General features: G+C 52.5%; 2 protein-coding genes across 8 annotated transcripts in view; both read left to right on the top strand.

Moving 5' to 3' along the window:
- Positions 1 to 23,205, top strand: part of Pask (PAS domain containing serine/threonine kinase) — a 32,962-nt gene extending 9,757 nt beyond the window's left edge. For 2 of the 7 annotated variants that reach the window (XM_048808941.1, XM_048808948.1), the window contains 10 exons: positions 4 to 154; positions 4,517 to 6,228; positions 9,577 to 9,758; positions 10,102 to 10,269; positions 13,074 to 13,199; positions 13,292 to 13,426; positions 15,832 to 16,031; positions 20,182 to 20,315; positions 21,926 to 22,072; positions 22,783 to 23,205. In XM_048808941.1, coding sequence (XP_048664898.1) covers positions 4 to 154; positions 4,517 to 6,228; positions 9,577 to 9,758; positions 10,102 to 10,269; positions 13,074 to 13,199; positions 13,292 to 13,426; positions 15,832 to 16,031; positions 20,182 to 20,315; positions 21,926 to 22,072; positions 22,783 to 22,940 — 3,113 coding nt within the window. In that variant the 3' untranslated portion in view covers positions 22,941 to 23,205. Of the gene's footprint in view, positions 1 to 3; positions 155 to 4,516; positions 6,229 to 9,576; positions 9,759 to 10,101; positions 10,270 to 13,073; positions 13,200 to 13,291; positions 13,427 to 15,321; positions 15,552 to 15,831; positions 16,032 to 20,181; positions 20,316 to 21,925; positions 22,073 to 22,782 lie in introns of those variants that run through there. The other 5 variants (XM_048808945.1, XM_048808944.1, XM_048808943.1 and 2 more) reach the window with 5 other exon arrangements.
- A 1,464-nt stretch (positions 23,206 to 24,669) lies between these two features.
- Mterf4 (mitochondrial transcription termination factor 4) overlaps positions 24,670 to 24,932 on the top strand; it is a 4,567-nt gene continuing 4,304 nt past the window's right edge. The window contains exon 1 of the mRNA XM_048808001.1: positions 24,670 to 24,863. Coding sequence (XP_048663958.1) covers positions 24,670 to 24,863 — 194 coding nt within the window. The remainder of the gene's footprint in view (positions 24,864 to 24,932) is intronic.

The following is a 24,932-nucleotide window of genomic DNA, read 5'->3' as shown; positions in this document are numbered from 1 at the left end:
CAGATCTGAAGGTGAACGTGGTACGTGCTGGTGACCGCCTGCTGCCACAAGATGAGACCCTGAAGCTGGCAAGAAGCCAAGACATCTCCCCTGCTCAGACACAGCAGGAAGTAGGAGCCTGGCTCCCTTCCTCCTCGTCGGAGCCCTCACCGGGGTGAGTGCTGGTGGGAAGTGGAGGCTGGTGGAGGAGCTGCTCCCAGGGTGGGGGGTGCAGTTCGGTGATGCACCTGGCTCCCACAAACCCAGCACCTGCCCTGTCTGAATGGTGACATGTTTCTCCCAGGTTGCCCACTGAGTGTTCTGCCGTGGGACGGGGTGCCCACAATGCCATCTTATCCCGTGGCTGTCAGAGGTCAGGGGCGTTTAGGTAGACTTAAGAGGGCTGAAGCTGGCCTGGCCTGAGCATTGTGGAAATCATATGAAGCTGTTTTCTTTGCACGTTTTTAAATAAAGTATCCTACATGGAGTGAAGGACGTTTATGTTAGATGACTTGGGAAAACAGGAACAAAGGCTCACTGATTCTGTTTCTCAGTCCTATTGTGCTCAGTATTTTGGTGTTTTTAGCTAGTTTTTTCATTAAAAAAAATATACGTATTATCGAATAAAACATGTATATGTATATGTAAAACGCATATATGTGTGCGTGTGTGTGTGTGTGTGTGTGTGTGTGTGTGTGTATATATATATATGTATATATATATAAAAATTATATTTTGGTGCTGGGCATTGAAGCTGGGGTATTCTAGCCCTGGGCTACATTCCTAATTTCTTAAATTTATTTTTATCTTGATGGCCTTGTTAAGTTGTCCAGACTGTCCTCATACTAGGGGTCCTCGTCCTGCCTAGTTGCCAGGTGGCTGGGATCAAGGGTATGTGTCACATGTCCGGCTTAAAATCCTATTTTACGCACAGTGTTCAGGAGCATGCCTGAGCCTCAGGTGTGCACATGGAGGGCAGATCCATGGTCTTTCCTGTCCCCGGATCTCCTGCTCTGTACCCTTACCAGCATGCATTGGAGCGTACGTCAGAGTTTCCTGTCCTTGGGCCTGAGCTGTCCCCTTTGTCCTTGGGTCTGCCTTCTTTAGTTTGTTGTTGTGGCAGCCTTCCTGGACTTATTTTAAAGGAGTACACGAGTGTGTTTCAAGGTCAGAGCAGCAGTGACAGGTGGACTCCCCTTGGCCCTCTCCAGACCTGCCTCCTCCCACTCTGAGGACACTTGTCAGCAGCTCCAACCCTTCAGACCCTCCCCCTATGCGAGTCAGCATGGATGTGTGTCGTGTGTGTGTGTGTGTGTGTGTGTGTGTGGTGTGTACCCTTGTGCCTGGCTTTTGTCTAACAGGACAGGATTGCTGCATGTTGTCCTGGCTGTGTGTGCTTGTGCCTGCTGACCTCTTCCCATGCAGCACCTCTTCCCAGCAAGACCCCCAACAGCACCTGTTGTTCCTTCCCTGCTGTTTGGTGTCAGGGTGTTCCTTTGATTTGTCTCCCTGGCTCCCTCCTGGCTCAGGTTTGCTTTGGGTGGCATGAGAAGTGTACCCATCTGCAGATGAGGGGAGCTGGGAGCTGGCATGAGTGGCTGATGCTGGTCAAGTGCCCCAGCCTGGCTGGGCTGCTTACTCCTGCCAGCTGCCAGTGAGTGCATCATTCCAGGAATGGGGTGTCCAGTGGGGTCACTCGCCAGCCGCTCTCCTCAGGATCAGGGCAGAGTGCCTCTTCTAGGCTCGTGTTGTTCAGTGAGGAAGCTACACTGCATTGGTTAAGTCTTACATTTTCTTTTAGGTGGGACAGTTTTAGATCCTAGGGGTTTGCGTAGTTATCGTTGGTGGTGCTGAGGATGGAACCATGCCTTGCTCACACAAGGCCAAGGTTCTGCTGCGGAGCGGCTCCCAGCCCAGGTTCTGCAGCTCGGCTGGCACCCATCCCACCTGCAGCACGGAGTAGTGCGTGACATGCCCTTCAGTCACCCACTCACTTGTTCAACAGATAACGGGCGGAGAGTCGAGGCTTCTCTGTGACATTGTGGTCTAATTAGGAATGCAAGCTGCTGCGTCACCAAGTCCAAGTGGGAAGTACAGAAGGAGGAGGGAGGCACATGTTCTGGGGTTCTGTCGGGCTTCCTACGCCGCCGCCTCTGGCCCCAGCATTCACGCTCAGGCTGAGCTGTTCTAGTGAATTGATGCTCATGCTGAGGGGGTTCTCCTGAGAGGCAGAGGCTCAAAAGGACTCCACATGAAGTGACATTGGTTCAGGGGTCTCCACGGTGGCAGGTCTTGGTGTCCCTGCTTTGGGGCCTATGATCCCTGGGGTGACCTGGGTGCAGGTCCCAGCAGCTCCTGACGCTGTGTGGACTCTGGGAGGTGGGAGTGGAGGTGCCCTACTCCCCGATATCACGTGGCAGCCACACCCCTTGCTCCCGTGCTGAGTGGAGGGCAGAGCGTGGTCTCCAGGAGAGCTGGGGAAGGCCATTCCGTGGTCATGCTAACACGTAGAGACTCTGCAGGCTCACAGCCTTAACCCACATCTTGAAATCTAAAAAGTCCCCAACATGGAAATTTTTCCCTAAATTTGATGCTGGAGCATGTTTGATGATTAAACCCACCCTGAGCTGATGGGCAGCCATTGATGTTTTCCTGCTACCCCACAGTGGGGTATGTAGAGGCCTCATGCTGGGTTTGTCCTGTGGAGTTCCTTCAAGTGACTGATGATCTTTCTGAAATCCAAGAGCACATCTGGCCCAGGGGTTTAAGGTGGGAGGGCTGTGGATGGGGTGATCAAAGAGGAAAATGGACCCTGGGGGCCCCCAGTGGTTAGCACCTCAGAGATCCTCAGGGGGTGAGTGAAAGTACAGAGCTGCCCTGAGGTCAAGGCCGCATGTCCTGACCATGGAACACCACATCCAGAGGCTGCCCAGATTCCTTGGTGTGGACCCCCCTCTGCTGGCCCTGGAGAAGGACGCATGGTCCCCTGAGCCACACGAGGCTCATCTCTGGACATGCAGTGCTTGGACAGAGAGGGTGGGAGTGGGCATGGAGGGATACCTCTGCAGACACCCCCCCCCCCCCGCACNCCACTTCCCACCAGCACTCACCCCGGTGAGGGCTCCGACGAGGAGGAAGGGAGCCAGGCTCCTACTTCCTGCTGTGTCTGAGCAGGGGAGATGTCTTGGCTTCTTGCCAGCTTCAGGGTCTCATCTTGTGGCAGCAGGCGGTCACCAGCACGTACCACGTTCACCTTCAGATCTGAGAGCAGAATCGGGAAGGCCTGCACCCTACTCACAGCGCTTGCTGCCTGAGCTGCTGGCACCCGGCGTCCCAGGGGAGCACCACCCACAAGGGCCACGGCCCAGCATGATGCGCACAACGCACCCTGCTAGTACCTCCTGACACTCACATCCTGTCCCCACTGCTCCTTCCCACTAGAGAGCAGAGACCCCGCCCAGCACGCCCACACTACGTCACCTGGATCCTCAAACCCCATCAGGGCCCAGGGACTCCAGAACCACACCTGAGGGGTCGAGGGCAGAACGTGACCAAGGGTGCCAGTGCCCCTGTCACAGGCCCCACACCCTGCCAGTGTCCTGAGCTAGAGCAGGCTGCTGGGCACAGGAGGCTGGGAGCTTCTCCCCAGAGACCAGCAGGCTGAGACTGTCCACACACAGGGCTCAGGAATACTGTTGACATGTTTAAGTGCCAAATAAAAACCAAAGGGGTAAACGTTACAAAATCCACAAACGTGCTAGCAATATCTAACTTAGGAATAAAGAGGACAGCTCTGCTTCTCAGACCCCTGCTGACAGTGCCCTCCTCTGCACTTCTGTCCTGGTGCTGGCCCTGGCCTCTTCTGTCAGTGGGAATCACTGCTGCATTCTTGCTGGGTGGCAGGTGTGAACCTGCCTCTGTGCCCTGTAGGATGTGCACTTGTTTGGCATACCTGCTGCTCAGTGGCCAGGCACAGGGTACAGTTTGTGGTGTGGGCCTGTGCCCTGGGGGCACTGTGTCAACTGTCGCAGCCTCCTCCCTGCTCACCACTTGCTGGAGGCACTTGGGGGAGTTTCTCTTTGTCCTCACCCCCACCTGCTCCCTTCAGCCTGTTGGCTGGCCTGACCGTCTCCCCACTTGACTGTGAGGGTGGTGGCATTCCTAGCCAGTCAGTGGGCTGGTGTGGAGTTTGCCAGACACTGAGTCCCCTCTGGCCCCTCACTTCAGGCCTTCAGTGTGGCAGAGTGAGCTGCACACTGGCAGCAGGCTGCCTGGGCCGCGTGCAGGCTGAGCTGAGCACTGGGCCTGGGTCTCTGCACTGTGGCAGTCTCAGCACCATCTTGATAAAGCCTTGCTAAACGAGGATTTGTCTGACAGTATTGGAGAGTAGGTGCTTTATGTATTGACTTGGTTGCAAAATTTAATCTTTTTTGTTGTGAATTTTATGGTGTTAAATGCTTTGTGTTTTAACAGAATGGTTCCTCCTGTCTTCTTTTTTGTGACTGCTAATGCCTGACATCTGAATTCCTATTTCCAGGGTAGACAGTGTCCCTGAGGGAAGCCCGCCCGCCCCCCACGGAGAACAGTCATCATCCACGGACCAGCAAAATGTCCCTGAGGGAAGCCCTCCAGCCCACAGGGAACAGTTGTCACCCAGGGACCAGCAAAGTGTCACTGAGGGAAGCCCACCAGCTCACAGGGAACATTTGTCACCCAGGGACCAGCAAAGTGTCCCCAAGGAAAATCCTTCAGCCTATGGGGAACAGTTGTCACCTATGGACCAGCAAAGTGTCCCCAAGGGAAGCCCTCTAGCCCATGGGGAACAGTTGTCATCTATGGACCAGCAAAGTGTCACTGAGGGAAGCCCGCCAGCTCATGGGGAACAGTCGTCGTCCGTGGACCAACAAAGTGTCCCCGAGGGAAGCCCGCCAGCCCATAATGAACAGTCACTGCCTGAGAACCAGCAGAGTACCTCAGAGGAAAGCTCCGTGACCCATGGTGAGTCTTCGTTGCTCCAGGACCAGCAAGATGCCCCAGAAGGGAGCCCACCAGCCCAAGATGACCAGTCACTGGTCACAGACCAGGAATGTGCTGCCTTGGGGAAAGAGGAGCCTGCAGCAACAGAGGACCCCAGGCAGGGTCCCCTGGAAGAAAGCAGGTCTGAACCAGTGGATACAAAATCCTGGGCTTTGTGTGAGGGTTCTGAGCCTGCAGGCCCTGCTGAGGACAGGGACAGTGGCCTGAGTCTGGAGGCCCAGCAGGAGCTGATCGGTGTCCTCAGCCCTAGCCCTTGGACTGATCCTGCCAGACTCCAGGCCCAAACTGCAGGACAGCTGGCAACGGGGGGCCTCCTGATGCACTGCCCTCTTTATAGTAGCAAGTGGGCCCTACGGCAGCTGGCTCCCAGCCCCTCAGGGAGGGCAAGTGTCTCCTTTGGGACGCCCACTCTGGATGAGCCTTGGCTGGGGGCACAGGACAACCGAGAGGAGCTGCAGACTTGCTTGACAGAGGAGAGGCTGCCTAAGCTGAGCTGCACAGGGCCTCTGGGCCTCTCCTGCCGTGAGCAGGTCCCAGCAGAGCACCCACCCTCCGCCCCAATGTCCTTCTGCGATCTTGGAGGCAGAGACCTTCACAGCAGCCACTTGGGCAGCTCCTCGGCCTGCTATGCCTTGGCCACTGACCTTCCTGGTGTCCTAGAGGTGGTGGAGGCCCAGGAGGCCCAGGAGGCCCAGGAGGCCGATGTGAATTCTTATTCCTGGAACCTAAAGGAGCTCTTCCTCAGCGACTTGGCAGAACGAGCTTCATCCAGCTGCTCCTGTGCCACATCTGAACTCAGTGAGACACCTTCTCCTGTGGTGGTAGACTCTGATGAGGATGTGGGCCATCTCCATAGGCAGAGACCAGATATCCTGGGGGACAGGGAACTGTTGCTATTGGCTGGCACCTACTTTGACCCTGGTGATGGCCTGCAGTTCCAGGAAAGCCATCTAGGACACGATCAGACAGAACCCTCTGAGATTTGTTTGGTGTCCTCTGAACATCACAAAGCACATGACATGGAGAGCCCGGACTACATCCTTCCCACACTGGATGTGAGCCCTGAGCATACTTGCCCGTCAGCAGAGGACCCAAGGCTAAGCGCTCAGGTCACTTCCACACCTGTGGCACCCAGGGCTACCAGCCTGCAGCAGCAGATCCAGGAGGGCACCTACTCTGGGAGTTGCTACCACCGAGACGGACTGCGGCTGAGTATGTCTTGGCCTGGGAGGGCCTGCGGCTGAGTGTGCCTGGGAGGGCCTGCGGCTGAGTGTGTCCTGGGAGGGCCTGCGGCTGAGTGTGTTCTGATAGGGCCTTTAGCTGAGTGTGTTCTGATAGGGCCTTTAGCTGAGTGTGTTCTGATAGGGCCTGTAGCTGAGTGTGCCTGGGAGGGCCTGTGGGTGAGTGTGCCCTGGGAGGGCCTGCAGCTGAGTGTGCCCTGGGAGGGCCTGCAGCTGAGTGTGTCCTTGGTGGGGTTTGGGCTAAGTGTGTCTGGGTAGGGCCGGAGCTGAGTGTGCCTGGGAGGGCCTGCAGCTGAGTGTGTCCTGGATGGGGCTGTGGCTGAGTGTGTCCCTGGTATCTGTGGGCTGGGGCTACATGGGTCCCTGGCCTGGGAGTGGCTGGGGGGCCTAAGTGTGTCCTGGGTGGGACTGGGGCTGAGTGTGTTTCTGGCCTAGGGAGGCACTGCTGCCTCAGAGCATCGCAGCAGAGCACAGGTGGTCTTCATCTTGGAGAAGGTGTGCTAAAGGATAATATGTTGTCGTTTGACATGAGGGTTATGGCACATTTGCCTGGGGAGAGGGAGCCTGGGTCCCCTTTGTGGTGCTCCGTGCTCTAGCACCTAGTCTTGATTTCCAGGAGGCTCAGAAGGGGTGGGGGTCTCGTGCTGGGGCCTGTCCTTCCAGCTGCCACTGGTCCCCAGGTCACACTGAGCTGCCAGGCAGAGAGTGCTATGTGCCCGGCAGACGTCTGCTCTGCCCTGTGCTCCCTTTGTTTCTCTGCAGGCCCTGAAGCCCCTTCTTCCTGGGCACGACAGCCAGGCTCTGACTTTTCCTAATCTCTGGGTCCCCCTTGTTCTAGCTAGTTGTTTCAACATTGCTGATTTTGTGGTGTTGATTGCTTACTCCATTTTCTAAATTAAAAAAAAAAAAAATGTGCGTAACACACGTTATTTGTAGAAATCTTAAGAAATAAGGAGGAAATACAATCAGCTCTAACCAGAATTCCACCACCTGAAAGTAGACACCAGGGTTTTAAAAAAAATTTTTTAATTTGTTCTTTTTATACATGATCATAGAGTGCATTTTGACATACCATACACATGCTATCTCCTACATGGAGTGTGAGTTCCCATTCTTGTGCTGTACATGATGTGGAGTGCCCCTGGTCGTGTGTTTACACGTGAGCATAGGAAAGTGATGTCTGATTCATTCTATTGTCTTTCCCATTCCCTTTTCTTCCTTCCCTTCATTTTCCTTTGTCTAATCCAGTGAACTTCTATTCTCCCCCCTCCACCTTAGTGTGTGTTAGCATCTGCGTATAAGTGACAACATTCACTATTTGGCCTTTGGTTTTTGGGGTTGGCTTATTTCACTTAGCATGATAGTCTCCAGTTCCATCCATTTACTGGCAAATGCCGTGATTTCATTCTTCTTTATGACTGAGAACATTCTGTTGTGTATATATACCACATTTTCTTTATCCATTCATCTTTTGAAGGATACCTAGCCTAGTTTACCTATCATGAATTGAACTGCTATGACATTGATATGGCGGTGTCACCGTAGTATGCTATTTTAAAGTATTTTCCATATAAACCGAGGAGTGGGATAACTGGGTCCAATAGTGGTTTCACTCGAAGTTTTCTAAGGAATCTCCATACTGCTTTCCAGAGTGGTTGCACCAATTTGCAGTTCCACCAGCAATGTATGAGTGTACCTTTTCCCCACATCCTCGCCAACACTTATCATTGCTTCTATTCTTGATAATTGCCATTCGGACTGGAGTTAGATGGAATCTCAGTGTAGTTTTAATATGCATTTCTCTAACTGCTAGTGATGTTGAACATTTTTTCACATATTTGTTGACCAGTCTTACTACTTCTTCTGTAAAGTACCTGTTCAATTCCTTTGCTCATTTACTGATTGGGTTTTTTTTTTTTTTTTACTTATTATATTTTTTCATTTTTTAGTTGTAGTTTGATACAATATCTTTATTTATTTTTATGTGGTGCTAAGGATCGAACTCAGGGCCTCGCCCGTGCTAGGCGAGAGCTCTACTGCTTAGCCACAACCCCAGCCCCCTATTTGGTTTTTTCGGTGTTAAGTTTTTTGAGTTCTTTACATATCCTGGAGATTAGTGCTCTATCTGAGGTGCAGGTAGTAAAGACTTTTCTCCCATTCTGTAGGCTCTTTCTTCATGTTCTTGATTGTTTCCTTTGCTGTGAAGACACTTTTTAGTTTGACACCATCCCATTTATTGATTCTTGATTTTACTTGTGCTTTAGGAGTCTGGTGGAGGAATTTGGTTCCTCAGCTGATGATAGGTGATTGAGCCTACCTTTTCATCTAGTAGGTACAGACCCTGCCGTCTGCCTAGGTCCTTGATCCACTTTGATCTGAGTTTTATGCAAGGTGAGAGATGGGGGGTCTAATTTCATTTTGTTACATTTCCAGTTTTCCGAGCACCGTTTGTTGAAGAGGCTTTCTTTTCTCCAATGTATGTGTACGGTGCCTTTGTCTAATTTGAGATAACTGTATTTATTCGGGCTTGTCTCTGTGTTTTCTATTCTGTATCGTTGGTCTTCACGTCTGTTTTGGTGCCAATACCATGCCATTTTTGTTACTATAGCTCTGTAGTATGATTTAAAGTCTGGTGCTGTGATGTCTCCTGCTTCACTTTTCTTGGTAAGAATTGCTTTGGCTATTCTGGCCCTCTTATTTTTACAAATGAATTTTATGATTGTTTTTTGTATATCTGTGAAGAATGACATTGGGATTTTAATAGGAATTGTATAGAGCTTTTGGTAGTATGGTCATTTTGACAATATTAATTCTGCCTATCCAAGAACATGGAAGATCTTTCACTCTTCAGGTCTTCAGTTTCTCTCATTAGAGTTCTGTAGTTTCACTGTAGAGGACTTTCACCTCTTTTTTTTTATTGCTTCCCATCACTGATGTGTGAAAACACGGTGGATCTAAAATACCTTGTTCATATTGATGTCCCTGAGAGGGCCCTGTAAAAGTGCCTGGTGATGCACACGACACCGGAGCTTTGTACCAAAGCCCAGAGTGGGTGTGTGGCTCGGACCTGGTGTGACTGCGTGACCAGTGCCTGTGTTTGCGTCATGGCTTTGATTGAGACTGTCACATTCTTGTCCCCTCTGCCTGGCTGTTCTGAGGTGGGCTGTGTAGTCTCTGGTGCTCTGCAGGGCGTCCCTTGGCTCCCAGCTGCCCCACATGCTGCGGTGGTGGTGTCTCCGGGCCGGGGGCTGCTTGCCCTCACGTGGACTGCTGTGTGTGGTCGTCAGCAAGGTCCCTCCTGCTCACCTCTGTGCTTCAGGTATCCAGTTTGAAGTGAAACGCGTGGAGCTCCAGGGCTCTGCAACCCTGTTCTGCTGCTGGCTGGTGAAGAACCTCTTGCAGAGCCACCGCAACTCAGCCACCAGGACCCGCCTGCTCATCGCCAGCCTGCCCAGCTCCACCCACTCCATGAGCGAGCTCCCGGGACCCAGCCTCGGGGAGGTTGGTGTCTGCAGCTGGCGTGGGCCTCCTGTTGGCCTGGACTGGCTGGCCTTCCAGTTGGCCTTGCTGTTTGGCTTTGTTTCCTGGGGGTGGGAGTGGGGTCTCGTGGTCTTCTGTCTTCTCATACCCTGTGTGCAGAGCAGATGCAGGCCTTTGAGTCTGCACATGCTTTGTGTCCAGGGTTGGGGGTGCCAGTTTGGATCAGGGTGTCCAGGCTGCCTAGAAAGGCTCCCTGTGGGCACGGGAGGAGGGGCTGTGCTGCTGGGGATGGTGGGCCTAGAGCGGGGGGGCCACCTGGCTTTGTGGTGGCAGGTCTTCCTCAGACCTTCCTTTGCCTTTGCAGATGCTCAGAGCCAAGCCCTGGTTTGAGGAGAGCCCCACACCCGTGGAGCTGGCAGAGCTGGCCGCCTGTGAGGGGGAGTACTCCCACAAGTACAGCACCCTCAGCCCGATTGGAAGTGGGGCCTTTGGGTTTGTCTGGACCGCAGTGGATAAGGCGCAAAACAAGGAGGTGCTCTGGCTCTCAGGGGGGGCCTGGCTCTGCTCTTGCTCTCCCTCTGTGGGTTCAGTGGGAGAGAGGGGTCTTAAGGAGAGCACTCCCTGCAGGGCTCACATTGCTGCTGGGGTGGCAGTCCTGCTGCACGTGGTCCAGAAGGCTGCAGCCACTCTTGGGGTTGGCATGCTAAGGCCCCCAGCTCTCTTGGCATGGGGGATACTCTCCCGCCCACATGCCTACTTTTAAACCAAACTTGTACCTCCTCCTCTCACCTGGAAAGAAATCCTCCCAACATTATTGAGCAGGCCAGAAGGTATACTTGAAACTAAGTACAGAGCACAGTCCCTGGCACAGCCATCCTAATCAAGGGGCACGACTTGTCCGCAACACACAAGCCTGTGTCCTGGCCACAGACCCTGGGGCTTAGCCCTGCCTGCCTGGATGCTGTGTGGACTGAGTGCAGCACCTGTGCTCTTGGGGTGCTGAGCTGTGTGGACTGAGTGCAGCACCTGTGCTCTTGGGGTGCTGAGCTGTGAGGGACTGAGCGCAGTACCTGGGCTCTTGGGGTGCTGAGCGCTGTTTCATGTGCTTATTTGCCATCTGCTTATTTTCTTTGCTGAAGTGTCTTTGTCTCCTGTGAACTTTTAAAAAATTGCTTAATCTTGGAGCTACTTCCCCAGCACTTTTTATTTTTTATTTGAGACCAGGCCTTCTTCAGTTGCCCAGGCTGGCCACACACTTGCAGTCCTCCTGTCTCAGCCTCCTGAGCTCTGGGACCCCTGGCCCCATGCCGGCTCCGGGTGAGCTGGTTGCATTCCTTCATCAGAGGCCTGCTGTGCAGATGTGTTCTCCAGTCAGAGGCCCGTCTTCTCGTCCGTGACAGTGCCTTTCAGGGACAGAGGTTTGGATTTTGGTGAAGTCCAATTTTATCAGTTTCTTCCCATGGATCATGTGCTCCCTGTCCTATGTGATCCAAGGTCACAAAGATTTCATGTTTCTCTCTTCAGGTTCTGGGTTTGAAGCTTTGCTTGAGGCCTGTGATGTAGTTGGAGTGATTTTGCACGTGGCACAAAACACACTTGAGGGTCATCTTTGCATGGGCATGTGCACCAGTCGGCACAGTTGTTAAAAGGTGTCCTTTCTTTGTCTGGGAGCATTGTCAGACATCACTGGACCAGTCCACCAACCTTGGGTGTGGACTGAGAATTCCGTCAACTTTGTGTCCTGACTTAAGTGTCCCTGGTCTGCCGTGTCACTGCTGTCCTGAAACACTGCCGTATTCCCTCTGTCAGTGCTCTGTGGTGGTGAGGCGTGTGGCCTGAGTGTGGCGGAAACGCTTCTTCTGCCTCTGGGGTCAGTGAAGTGACCTTGTAAAGACAGACCTGGAAGTAGCCCCTTCCTCTGTCCCCTGCAGGAGTCTGTGCACAATTGTGTACAATGTGATTTCCTCCTTAAACATTTTGTAGGATTGAGCAGTAGAATGGTCTGGGAGTGGGTTGCTCTTTAAATGCAAGTTTTAAACTACAAATCAAGATTCTGAAATAGAAGGTGACTTCTGTTTCTGGCTTCTTGAGTGAGCTTTGATGGTTTGGGTCTTTCAGGAGCTTTGTTTCATCCAGATTATCAAATGTATCAGCATAAAGTTGTCTGTGATACTTCAGAATCTTTCAGTGTCTTTGGCGTCTGTGATTTTATCATCTCTCTCATACTTGATATTGTGTCTTATTGGTTTTTGATCTGTCTGGTTAGAGGCTTAATGTTATGGCTTCATTAATTGTCCTTATTGATCTGTTTTTAGTTTTGTGGTTTCAATTCTTTATTATTATTATTATTATTATTATTTTATTTTGGATTTAATTTGCTTTGCTTTGCTTCTTCTTCTTTTTTCTTTTTCTTTTTCTTGTTACCAGGGATGGAGCCCAGGGGCACTTTACCACTGATCCATGTGCATACCCCTTTTTATTTTTTGTGTTGAGATAGGGTCTCACTGAGGTACCCATGCTGGTCGATAGCTGTGGCCCTCCGGTGCAGCCTCACTGGTGGCAGGGATCACAGATGTGCCCACCACGCCTGGCTCCTACTTTTCTGAGGTGCCTTCTTACATGGCTTAGTTGAGCTTTTCTCTTCTCTAGTGTAAATATCAGTGCTCGGAATTCCTCTCCAGCTTGGCTTCATCTGTGGCCCACGTTGCCATATTCTGTGTTTTGTTTTTATTCACTTACAAATGTTTTGGCTATGTGGAAACGTGTTGTTTAATTTCCAGGTAGTTGGAGCTGTTCAGGTCTCTTTCAGTTTTCAACTTCTAGCTTAGTGTACCCACAGTCAGAACACGCTTTGTGTTATGTTCCGGCACGTGGCCTGACTTTGTGAAGGTCCTGTGTGCTCTGCTCTGTCCGTCCAGTTGGTGGACTTGCTGGCTGGCCTCAGAGTCAGTGTTGAAATGTGTCTAAGGATGGATTGTCCTTTATTTTCTCTTCTCCCTGGGCTTGTTATTTTGTTCTCCTGGTTAGGACACAGAGCTTCAAGGAGGATGAGGCTGCATGGGTGGTCTGGGCAACACCACCCCAAGGTCTCCACGGCTTCTTTTCTCAGGCACCGCTTCCTGGGCCCCCTTCACTCCAGTGCATGCATGAGACAGGACAGGCAGGGATTCCCCCACATCTGCTCAGCTGCTGACTGCCTGCTTCTTCCCGCTGCGGGGCTTGTGTTTGCTTGGGGGAGGAGAACACTGCCGCTCTGCTGTTGCCAGGGGCAGGTAGTGGACATCATGTGGAATGGGACACAGAGGACTGTCCATTATGTCCTCACTGTTTCCACAGGTGGTGGTGAAGTTCATTAAGAAGGAGAAGATTTTGGAAGACTGTTGGGTGGAGGACCCCAAACTTGGAAAAGTCACTCTGGAGATCGCGATTCTCTCCAGAGTGGAGCATGCCAACATCATCAAGGTGAAGGACGGAGCCCTGACGTCGCTCCTGTAGAACATCCTTCATCTGGTGGTTGACGTCAGCAGAGCTTCCCTTGGCCTTGCCTTTCCCAGGTGCTGGACGTGTTTGAAAACCAGGGCTTCTTCCAGCTGGTAATGGAGAAGCATGGCTCTGGCCTGGACCTCTTTGCTTTCATTGACCGTCACCCTAGCCTGGATGAGCCCCTGGCAAGCTACATCTTCCGGCAGGTGAGAGGGTCCAGGGCTGTGTGGCTTGGATGGGCACCATTGATGGACATGGGTGGCCAGGGACTCTGACTGGACTCACTTCTTTCTGAGCTGGACCTGGTCTTCAGCCTTGGGATTTTGTGGAGTAAGATACCTACTTTGAGAAGAGAATCCTGTGGTTGAGACAGAGAAACTAAGAGAAGAGGCCAGAGAGTGACGTGGCGTGAGCAGAGAGAGGTGCTAAGTGACTGAGCTTCCTTTGTATGTGTAGAGTGTCCTCAGAGGTCACAGACGTGAACCACTCAGACCGTCACGGAGGCCGAGCCTGTGAGTTAGCTCTGAAGTCCTGTCTCTGCAGACCAGGAGACCACAGGAAAATCAGTACTGCAGTCTTCTGGTAGACATTCTGGGAGTGACTGTGGACCTGCAGGTCACGGCTGTGAGTCCTAGATGTCCCAGGAGCACAGGTGGAGTCACCGTGTCACCTACAGGACAGGGCTGTGAGTCCTAGATGTCCCAGGAGCACAGGTGGAGTCACCGTGTCACCCACAGGACAGGCTGTGAGTCCTAGCGTGTCCTGGGGGTGTACGCCCATGGCGTTAGTTCCTGGTTCCCTGGTGAGTACAGGTGAGATCCTGGTGTGTTACTTTCACTCAGTGCCTTCCTCTGTTTTGTACTGAAGTGTGCATTTGTCCCTGTCCATTTGTCATTTTAGTGGCTAGGGAGTGATCAGCAGAGGGGTGGGAGGGGCAGGACTCTGCCTTGGGAGGTAGAAGGTGTTGTTCCCTGGCTGCCCCCAGCTCCTGGGAGGGTGTCCACCAGGCCTGTGTTGATCTGTTTCCTGGGAGGGCCTGGAAGTTCCATGGTGTCTGTGGGACTCTCCTGGACACCTGCCTGAGGGCTTCGGCTGCCTGGCTTTCCCTTCCCATGCTGGACCCTCTTGCTCCCCTCAGCTAGTGCCACGAATGTGTCCTAGGACTTTGTGGTCCCTAGAGCCCCTATGTGAGGTTTCCTTGTAGTGAGCTCTTAACAGTGTTGCCTTGTAGTTGATTTTGTGGCTGATGACACAAGTAACTATAGCAGTTCATATTTTGACATTTTTGTAGAAGTTTCTGGGTATAAACTTACATGTGTTAGCATAGTTGAACACAGATCCTTAGTTTGGAGTAGACACACTATCATATACAATACTGCCAGTTATCAGCACCTTGCCGCAGCTCCCCGTCTGCCAGGCCTGGGGTGCAATGGGAGCCGAAGCCTGTGAACTGTTGTGGAGTCCTGCGAGCAGCCCTTGTGTGCAAGGCATGGGAGAGCGGCAGGAGGTTGGCTTCTCCTCCCCGCTCAGCACTAGTTAATAAGTCTTAGTGAGACTTTCCATGTTGTAATGAAAACGTGGCTTCTGTCATTGACTGGGCCTGACGGGAATATGCTGTGTGTGCATGTATGCATGTCTGTTTGGTTTATGTCTACATATGAATGCACATGCACTTGTTTATGTGCAAGTGTGAACACGTGTGCATGTATGTGCATGTGAATGTGTGTGTGTGTAGGTGTGTAGGTATGAACTACTTATGTGTGTGTGTGTGTGTGTGTGTGTATATATATATATATATATATATACATACATACATACATATATTTGTTTATTAAGTGTAAGTTACTTAGTGGGCTTAGTGGTCCTGCCATTAGTTTGCTTCTGATTGATTTTGAAATGATTGACTGCACTCTGGGATTGTTGAGTTGATGGGTCCAGCTACCCACACCGTGATGCAGTCAGACCCGCTGTGTGTCTTTCTGGAATCCATGGAGAGGCAGGAGAGGTGGGGCCTCTGCCATCGGAGATGCAGAGGGGGCCAGGCAGGTGGGTCCATGACTTTTGGAGAGGAGCTTGTTTCCAGTGGAGCCCCTCATTCCAGATGGTCAGAGTCCTGCTCCGTGGGGAATCCTTGTGGGTGTGCCTTGCTGCTCTTTGAAGATCTCCCAGAGCCCTGGGCAGGAGCATCTGTACCTTCTCAATCACCCCCTGCCGACTGGACCCTGGGCAAGTGGCTCTCCTGCCCCATGAGCTGCTCGTGGGCACTTCCTGTTGGACACCAGTCTATACGGTTGTTTGCTCTCCGTGTGTTCTTGAGGTCTGTTCCTGCCAAGCTGGTTTCTGTGCCTCCCACGGGGACCAGATCGGGTCTCCAGCCCCCAGCATGATGCACTGGCAAACGAGTTTTGTTGGTGGTATTTTTCTTGTTTATATATATAAACTATTTTTTTTTTTTTTAGTTGTTGATGGACCTTTATTTTATTTGTATGTGGTGCTGAGAATCGAACCCAGTGCCTCACACGTGCTAGGCAAGCGTGCTACCACTGAGCCACAACTCCAGCCCCTCTTGTAAGCATTTATTTTGACAATAAATGCCTCTGCCTAATTCCAGCTGGTGTCAGCAGTGGGTTACCTGCGCTCAAAGGGCATCGTGCATCGGGATATCAAGGATGAGAACATTGTGATCGCGGAGGACTTCACTATCAAGCTGATCGACTTTGGATCGGCTGCCTACTTGGAAAGGGGCAAATTGTTTTACACCTTCTGTGGAACGATCGAGTACTGTGCTCCTGAGGTCCTCATGGGGAATCCGTACGTAGCTCGTGTGTGCCCTGTCACTGTGCCTGCCCTTTCCACTGGGCCTCAGGATTAGTTTGATTTTAGGGGAAATGGCTTTGGTCAGTGCCTCTTTGTGACAAGGGTGCTGAGTGATAAAGGGTTATGTTTCAGAGAATAAGTGGGCAAACATGCAAAGTGGTCAGAGGGTGCTGGGCAGTGGACATGGGTTCATTCTACTATGTTTTGTTTCTCAATTTTTGTTTTTCTTGAGTTTGATATAAATTAGGAAAATATAGAAAGTAAAGATGAGGGTCCCCCAAAATGGGACTTGCTGGGAGCAGTGGCACACACCTGTATCCCCAGCAACTTGGGAGGCTGAGGCAGGGGAATCACAAGTTTGAGGCCAGCCTCAGCAACGTAATGAGACCCTATCTCAGAATAAAATTTAATAAAGGGCTGGGGGTATGACTCAGTAGTAGAGCACCCTGGGTTCAATCCCCAGTACCAAAAACAACAAAAAAATACACAAAACCCTGCAAAAATAAAAGATGGGACTTTACTACGTAAAGTGAAGACACTTCTTTTTTTTTTTTTAATTTTTATTTGCAGATGGACCAATGTCTATATTTTATTTATTTATTTTTATGTGGTGCTGAGGATCGAACCCAGTGCCTCATTCAGGCGAGGCAAGAGCTCTACCACCGAGCTACAACCCTAGCCCGAAAAACTCTTCTTTAGCTAGGTTTATTTGGTGACAGGAATAATAACCCACTTCAATAAAGTCTTGTCAGGCTGCCCACATTAGAAATCAAGCAATAGCCAGAGTAGAAGCTCTAGGAGTTGTGGGGAGGATGGACGGTGGGGGCTTAGTCCCTGAGAGGCCCTTCATTGGTACTGCTTGGCCACAGTCAGCCCCAGGGTGCTGCCCCTGCTGGGGAGGAAGTGGACCCTGGGGGAAGATGAGTTTGCTTCTCCTCAGGTGGGGGAGCCTGTGGACGGCAGGGGATGGCCCTCGCAGCGTCTCCTCCTAGTGCTAGGAGTCCCCAGAGGAGTCGGCTGACAGTGGTTTCTGCTATGTACACATCCTCACCGTCTCTTGCATGCACAAATTGGGTGTCTCCACATACGAAGTATTTTATTAAGTCAGGTTCAGACACATTGGTATTAAGAGAAATGCAGCTAACATGCACCTCTGGAGGGGAGTGGGTGATTGGGCATGACCCGCCTGTATGGTCCTGTCAGCAGTGTGCAGGGTTACCCTGCTGGGCTGGCTGGAGCTGGACTTGGCCCTTGGCCTGGATCCAGAGTGTCTGGTTGTGGTCACCACTGTGCCACACACTCCGAAGGCTCACATGGGAGGTGAGGGCCCAGAGCACAGTCTCCCAGGTCCCTCACCCTGAGCTGGGAGGTGAGGGTCTAGAGCACAGTCTCCCAGGTCCCTCACCCTGAGCTGGGAGGTGAGGGTCTAGAGCACAGTCTCCCAGGTCCCTCACCCTGAGCTGGGAGGTGAGGGTCTAGAGCACAGTCTCCCAGGTCCCTCACCCTGAGCTGGGAGGTGAGGGTCTAGAGCACAGTCTCCCAGGTCCCTCACCCTGAGCTGGGAGGTGAGGGTCTAGAGCACAGTCTCCCAGGTCCCTCACCCTGAGCTGGGAGGTGAGGGTCTAGAGCACAGTCTCCCAGGTCCCTCACCCTGAGCTGGGAGGTGAGGGTCTAGAGCACAGTCTCCCAGGTCCCTCACCCTGAGCTGGGAGGTGAGGGTCTAGAGCACAGTCTCCCAGGTCCCTCACCCTGAGCTGGGAGGTGAGGGCCCAGAGCACAGTCTCCCAGGTCCCTCACCCTGAGCTGGGAAGTGCAGGTTCCAGGCTGCTCATGGCAGTCCCAGAGCATGGCAGCCCTCAGCCTGCTCCAGCCTTTTCCTGGGCCTGTCTGGCCCCTGTGTGCAGTGACTGGACTTTTTGCCTGCGTGGAGTGTGGGGTTCTGTTGGAACCTCCCTAAGTGACGTTTCGGATTGATTTGGTTACCCTGGCATCCATGAATGCTGGGGTGGTCACCCTACTCCAGTGTGGGAGGGAAACTAAATGTCTACTGTGGCCCAGGACAGGGCTGCCTAGGAGGTCCTGCCCCTATGCTCAGCTGTGCAGCTTCCATGAGGGGTGTGGGTTCCAACCTGGGCTGTGGCTCTGAGCTGCTCAGTGACCTCCTCTCAGACTGACCAGCTACAACCTAGAGGAGCCCCAATCCTGCTCTCACCTCTCCCAGAGCCCTTGTCTTGCCTTTTCTTCTGATGCCGTGCCTCCTATTAGCTATGCAGGGGGACAGTCCTGCTCCTGGCCTCTGGGTCAGCCCTGGCTGTGTCCTGTTGCCCGTCCTCTCCACTGTCCTGAAAAGGCTGTCTGAGCTGCGATTTCCACCTTCACTAGCAGTGGTCATCCTTCCTGGCCCGTATCCAGTCTGATTCTTGTTTTTTTTTTTTTTTGTGGTGTTGGGGATTGAACCCAGGGTCTTGTGCATGTGAGGCAAGCACTCTACCAACTGAGCTATGTCCCAGCCCCCAGTCTGATTTTTATATATATTTTTTTATTATGGTAACATACATAACGTAAAATTTGCCATCTTAAGCCTGAGCTTAGGGGCAGTAAACACATTCATGCTGTCTTGCAACCACAGCCACCATCTACCCAAAGAACTTTTTTTTTTTTAATATTTATTTTTTACTTATAGGTGGACACATATCTTTATTTTATTTTTTTATATGGCACTGAGGATCGAACCCAGGGTCTTGCACGTGCTAGACGAGTGCTCCACCTCTGAGCCACAATCCCAGTCCCCCAAAGAACTCTTTATCTTCCTGAACACTAACACCCACGACCCTCTGCAGCCTCTGCCTCTGGTGTCCTACCTCTGTCTCTACAGACCTGCTTCCTTTAGGGACTGGACCTCCCAGGAGTGGGATTCTGCGGTGCTTGCCTTCCTACTGCTGGCTTGTCTGGCTCAGAATCAGGTCCTCAAGGTTCCTCACGTGGCCGCTGGGGCACGGTCTCCCTTTTGTGGGCTGGTACCAGCTGCTGGTGGGTGCTTGCTGCTGCCGCCACCTGGCTGGCTGGCTACTGTGAACCTGTGGTTGTGTGCGAGTAGCTCCTACCCTTGGCTTTGCAAATAAAAGTCTTATTAGAACATGGCCATGTGCACATGCGCCTTCTCATCCTCTGTGGCTGCTCTGTGCCATCACAGCAGAGCTGAGTAGCTGGCACAAGGCCACACGCCTGCGAGCCTAGAACATGTATCATTTGGCCAGTCCCAGCCCCACTCTTTCCAACATTCTTGAAATCTCTGCCATGAGATGACATAAAGGCAAAGCTGTTTACTTGACTACCTGCTCTAGCTTCCTGCAGCCGCCCGTTCACTCGCTCTGTGGTGGCCTCTGCTGCCCTTGCCTGGGTGTCTGCCTCTTATGGCCCAGGCTCCTGTGGTCCCTGGACAGCAGAGGCCCTGTCCTGGGCCCCTCTCATGCTGTGGCTGCTCAGGGCTCCATGTCTGATGGTGGCTCTCGTGGGCACTGTTGCTTCCCAGCTGGTGCCTGCTTCAGACTGCTCTGAGCTCCACAGACTGACACTCAGGGCCTTGGGCAGCGTGGGACAGCACAGGGCAGTGCAGGGCCATGGGCCTGCTTGGCAGCTGCTCCACCTTGCCAAGCCCCGTGTGCTCTGGTGTAGAATGAGGACGACATTCCTCTTGCTAGGCTGCTGGGAGGGTTAGGGTTCAACCACCTGACGGCCTGGTGTAGCTGACAGCATGCGTGAGGTTGTGTGATAACAGGAAATAACAGTGCCCCGCCCCTCCCCAGTCTTCTTCTTCCATCTGGACCAGTTCCTGGCCCCACCCTGTCCTACTGTCCTCTGCCTGCTCTGTCCACTTGTCCTGTGTTCTCACTGCTCTGAGCCTGACCTCGTTGTCATGTGGTCTTTCTACAAAGCACACCACTCTGTGCTGATGACCCCTCATGAGGCCGCTCCTGACCTCCCTACCTTCTCCAGGAAGCCCTCCCCCCGGCCTGCGGTCCCCTGAAGGCCTTCCCATGCAGGGAAACCTAGCTGGTGGCAGAGGGCCCAGTGCTCACTGTGGGTGGGCTGGGCACGCCTGTGCTATTCCATGAAGCCCTGAGATGCTCTCTCCTCCTCACAGCTACAGAGGTCCGGAGCTGGAGATGTGGTCTCTGGGGGTCACACTGTACACACTGGTCTTCGAGGAGAACCCCTTCTGTGAAGTGGAGGAGACCATGGAGGCAGCTATACACCCCCCACGCCCTGTTTCCCAGGGTGAGCAGGATTCCCAGATGGTGGGGAGATGTCGTGTCCTGAGCTGCTGTCAGCTCCTGTTTCTGTTTCCTCTCATACCAGTGATCTTATTTACCTTCCTTTTCTATTTCCTGTGCTTTGATCTGAACATAAGAATGATTTGAGTCGGGCATGGTGGCACACCAGGGCTGAGGCAGGAGGAGAGCCCAAGTTGCCCCAGACTGGGCAACTTAATGAGACCCCGTAAAACAGAGCACTTGCCTAGCATGCACAGACCCTAGGTTCAACCCCTAGTAATGCGTGCGTGTGCACACACAGGCAGATGAGTGATTTCAAGAAGACTTAAAAAACTCTGGATGATTTAGTTCTTATTAGTGTCTCTTGGGTGTTAGAGGCCCTTTGTCAGTGACAGACTTCACAGTTGTACCCTTTCTGAGCAGCACCGGGAAGATCAGGCATGTAGGTCAGAGGAAGGACTAGACCCTGACCACTCACCTTGGAGCTTCCCCTTCCAGAGCAGGGTGATGGTTGAGGGCTCAGCTCCCCTCAGGCTGCATGCTGTTTGCCTCTGGAGTGAGGACCAGGTGGTGAGGCAGATGTGGGATCAGTGGCCAGAAAGGCTTCCCAGCCTGGAGTGGGCTGCTCAGTGCTTCCACACCAGGAGGGGCCCCAGGGACTGGCAGGAACGGTCAGGTGTTAGCCAGGTGACTGGACACCAGGGTTCCCAATTCCCACGTTAAAATCTATAAGACAGCAGCATCCTCGTGCTCAACATCTGTGCCTGGATTCTTTTCTTGTTAGAAACTGTTGTCTGGGTCAGCTCAGGCTGGGTGACTGCACTGCAGATGGGCCCTCAAACAACAGACATTGATTCCTCACAGTCTGGGAGCTGGAAATCTGAGGGCGAGGTGCCCTGGGTTCTGTTCTTGGTCAGGGCTCTTTTTCTGGCTTGTAGGTGTCCTCTGTGGATTGGAAGCCTAGTCCTTTCCCTCTCTTATAGGGATGCTCACCCTGTACCTCAGGCCTCAACTAACCCTGATGGCCTCTGGTGGTCCCACCTCCCTGATGTCACAACGGGGTTACCACTTCAACATGCACAGTTTTGGGGACACAACCCACTAGGGAACCCTAGCAGAGCATTTTTAGAGCTGTGCTAAGGTCACAGCTCTGTAGCATGCGGCTCCATTCACAGAGGTTGTCCCAGGGGTTCTCACAGGTCCACAAGGTGTCCCTGACACCCACATTGTTGGAGGAAATGGAACCCAAATCTAGAGCCAAAGCTTCAGCTTCTCTCAGAGTCCATGCCCTTCCCATGGGGCCAGTCGGGGGCACCCTGCCAGCTGCCTCTCTCCAGCCTCTGTGTCCACCCCGAGTACTCACAGCTCTGCAGAGCTGCGCTCCTGACAGCAGGCCATCTGGGGCGCCAGGCCTCTGAGTCTGAGTGAGTTGGGTCTCAAGCTCCAGGCTTCCATTTTAGGGGTGTCTATCTCCCCAGGAGGCCTTCCCTGGGCATTCCAGGCCCAGCCTGAGCCCCAGCCTCCTCTTCCTCCTGCCTCGAAGAGACTCTGTGGGGGTCTGAGATGTGCTCTGCTAGCCCCAGCCTGGACCCACCTGTGTTTCTTCATCCCCAGCACTCATGAGCCTTGTGTCTGGGCTGTTGCAGCCTGCCCCTGAGCGGCGCACCACTCTGGAGAAGCTGGTGATGGATCCGTGGCTAACACAGCCTGTGAATCTGGCTGCTTACACCTGGGAAGAGGTGTGTCGAATAAGCCAGCCAGGTGAGAGCTTGCTTGGTGTGGGGAGGTGCCCAGGCTATCTGGCCAGGGGAGGCCCCCTCCTCCTTGCTGTCCTGGATACATGTCAGGCCTCGCAGCTGCCTGTCAGAGAGGGATGGATTCTGTGCCAGAGGCCACTGGGTGTCACCAGGGTTCAGGGAATGGCTGTGGCCTTGAGGGAGGGCAAGTGCCCAGGAGAGCCCTGGGCAGGAGCAGTGGGGCCAGGGCCTGAGGAGTGCAGCTGGTGTTGGCTACAGATGTGTGACACCCTGGGGATCATGGGGACAAGGCTCTGGTACAAGCCAGAACCACGGCTCAGAGCAGGTGGACCAAGTTGGCACCAGTGGCCCTGGGCTTAGAATCCCCCAGCACCTTGTCATGTCCAGAACACTGACTGTGGTTTTTCCAAAGTCTCCCTCCCACTCCTTGTTCCTCAGACTTGTAGTGAGAAAGCGTTTTAGAATCTTCTGTTGTCAGGCATGGTGACGCACACCAGTGACTTGGGAGGCTGAGGCACAAGGAGCGTAAGTTCAAAGCCAGCCTCAGCAACTTAGCAGGACTCTGTCTTCACATAAAATATTCAAAAAAAGAGCTGGGGATTTGGCTCTGTGTTTAAGTTCCCCTGGGTTCAATCCCTAGTACCCCCACTTCCCCCACGCCCCCAAAATCTCCAATTGTTAGCCTGGGACACAAAGTCTTTTTCCTCCCATCAGAGAGCAGCCTCCTGTCCACTGCAAGTTTGGAGCTGGGCAACAGGAGCCTGAGCGACGTGCCTCGGGCTCGGGGGCTCTGCAGGCTTCCTGCCTCTAGCGAGTCCCCCAGTGGCCAGTGCTGCTTGTGTCCTGAGGACCCCTCCCCACCAGTGGGCTGAACACACACACTTCCTGCTGCTCTTCTTCACTCAGGTTGGAGAATCATAGATTTCAGGTCCTGTCTACTTAAAAGAAAGTAAATTCTCAAGAATGGAGCCCAATTTACCTTCTAAAAGCCCACATACAACTGGACAAGTGCCACAATGGGAGCAGGTGTGACTGTTTTCTTAGGTTTATAAAGTAAACTTGGAGTCCGTGTTTTTTTGTGACCCTGAGAAAGCATTGTAATGTACAATTACTTTATTAAAGTTCTTTTATTTGTGAGCTTATAGAGGGAAGAGTGTTTTAATTATCTATTTTTTTTTTATGTGTGTATATATATACAAACTTTGTTCCCTGTGACTTGGTATGTGCTCAGCTGAGAATTGATGTGTGCAGTCTATACAACCGGTTAGCAAATAACCACACTAGTTCATTAATTTATTTCCTTGAATACTTTCAAATTAAAGCCATTTTGTTAATAAATGATCCCCCTAATGGGAACTCTATGAACTGTCCACCAGGCCTGGTGTGAGAAGGACTTGCCTTGTTTTTCTGTTTATGCACAGCTTGCTGCAGCTGCAGAGAAGTCTAGTCTCTGTCAGTCTGGGAGACAGTCTCACAGGGTGCTGGACACTGCCCTGGGCTCTGAAGCTTTTCCCCCTCAGATGCCTGGGGAGTTGCCACATCCTCAGACACTTCCCTTCTCTAAGCACAGCTCAGCAGGGCCAGGTCTGCCAGGTGTCTGAGCTCTCAAGGAGACTGCTGAGGACCCAGGGTGGCCTGCTAACACTCTGCAGATGCCCTACAGCAGACCCAGCCCCATCTCTGTGTTTGCGTGAGGGTCTCCAGGCCCAGCTACCAGGAGTTAGTGACCTTTTTTGCTGCAGAATTAAAATGAGATTTCTGATGATCTAAATACTGTTTTCATGAATTAAACGTCTTCCCTTGTGTTCATGATGGTTATAAAGCACAAGATATCACAGAATGCATTGTTTTAATAAGAAAAAGCAATGAAAACATCTGGCTGGCTGGCAGTAGGTGGTCTGAGGCTTTGCAGATGTTCTCTGCAGAAAGAATCTGGAGAGAGAAGTTCTGAGGCTGCAGATGACAGTTGTTCCTCTGCATGTTTCAAGTATGGTTCAAGAAAGCAAAGTTTCACAAAACGCTGAAGATGCTGCCCATTTTTCATGGTAACCCCTGCAGCCAGACATCACTCTATCTAGAGTGCTGATGTGCTCAGGTTCCTTGATTCCTCCCTGGGGGTTGGGGGACACTCATAGGATTTCCTTTGGCTTTGGATGTAAAAGCACTAACAATTTATTTTGTGGTGTTAACAGTTGAGCATTTAAAGAAAACTAGATTTTTTTTTTTTTTTTTTTTTTAAGCAACCAATTCTTTAGTTTTACACAATCTTCCTCTTCTGTCAAAAGACACATTTAAATAAATAGCACCATCTCAGTGTCTGGCACAAACAGGTATCCCTGCAAGAATTAAGTCCTTTTGTCAGTCGAGAAAACAAAAAAATGCCTATAAAGTAGGCTGCATGGGGAACAGCTTCCTCCTGCTGAGATCGGAGACTGAGGGCTGCCGCCATTCAACCTGACCAGCACCACGGAGGCTGCCGATGGAAACCGCCTCTGCTCAGGCCCAACCCAGGCCAGCTCAGGCCACACGGTGCACTTCCCGCCTGGGTCTCACTCCCCTGCTGGTCCTTTAAAGGTCCTGCTCATCTCAGGGGTTTCCAAGATGGCGCTTCCGAGCAGTAAACTCCGTCTTCCTCCAAGGTGGCGGGGAAGGCGCCCTCGTTCCCACGGCTTGCTCCGAACACTTCTGGAGCGGCGAGGGCCCCTCAGGAAGACGCTTCGGCCTGCGCGGGCCCGCCGGGGGCTGCGGTGTCCTCGGAGGCTCGTGCCCCGGGTGCTGCCGTTTCGCTCTGGGCCGTGCGTTCCTGCCCGGCCCACCTCCCCGGCTTTCGGAGCCCGGGCCCTCCGCTCCGGGCCGGAACCGAC

Source organism: Marmota marmota, unplaced genomic scaffold (assembly GCF_001458135.2).
Source record: "Marmota marmota marmota unplaced genomic scaffold, marMar, whole genome shotgun sequence".
NCBI classification, from domain to species: domain Eukaryota; kingdom Metazoa; phylum Chordata; class Mammalia; order Rodentia; family Sciuridae; genus Marmota; species Marmota marmota.
Note: the sequence above shows the minus strand (reverse complement) of the source record. Positions and strands in the feature narration are given on the sequence as shown.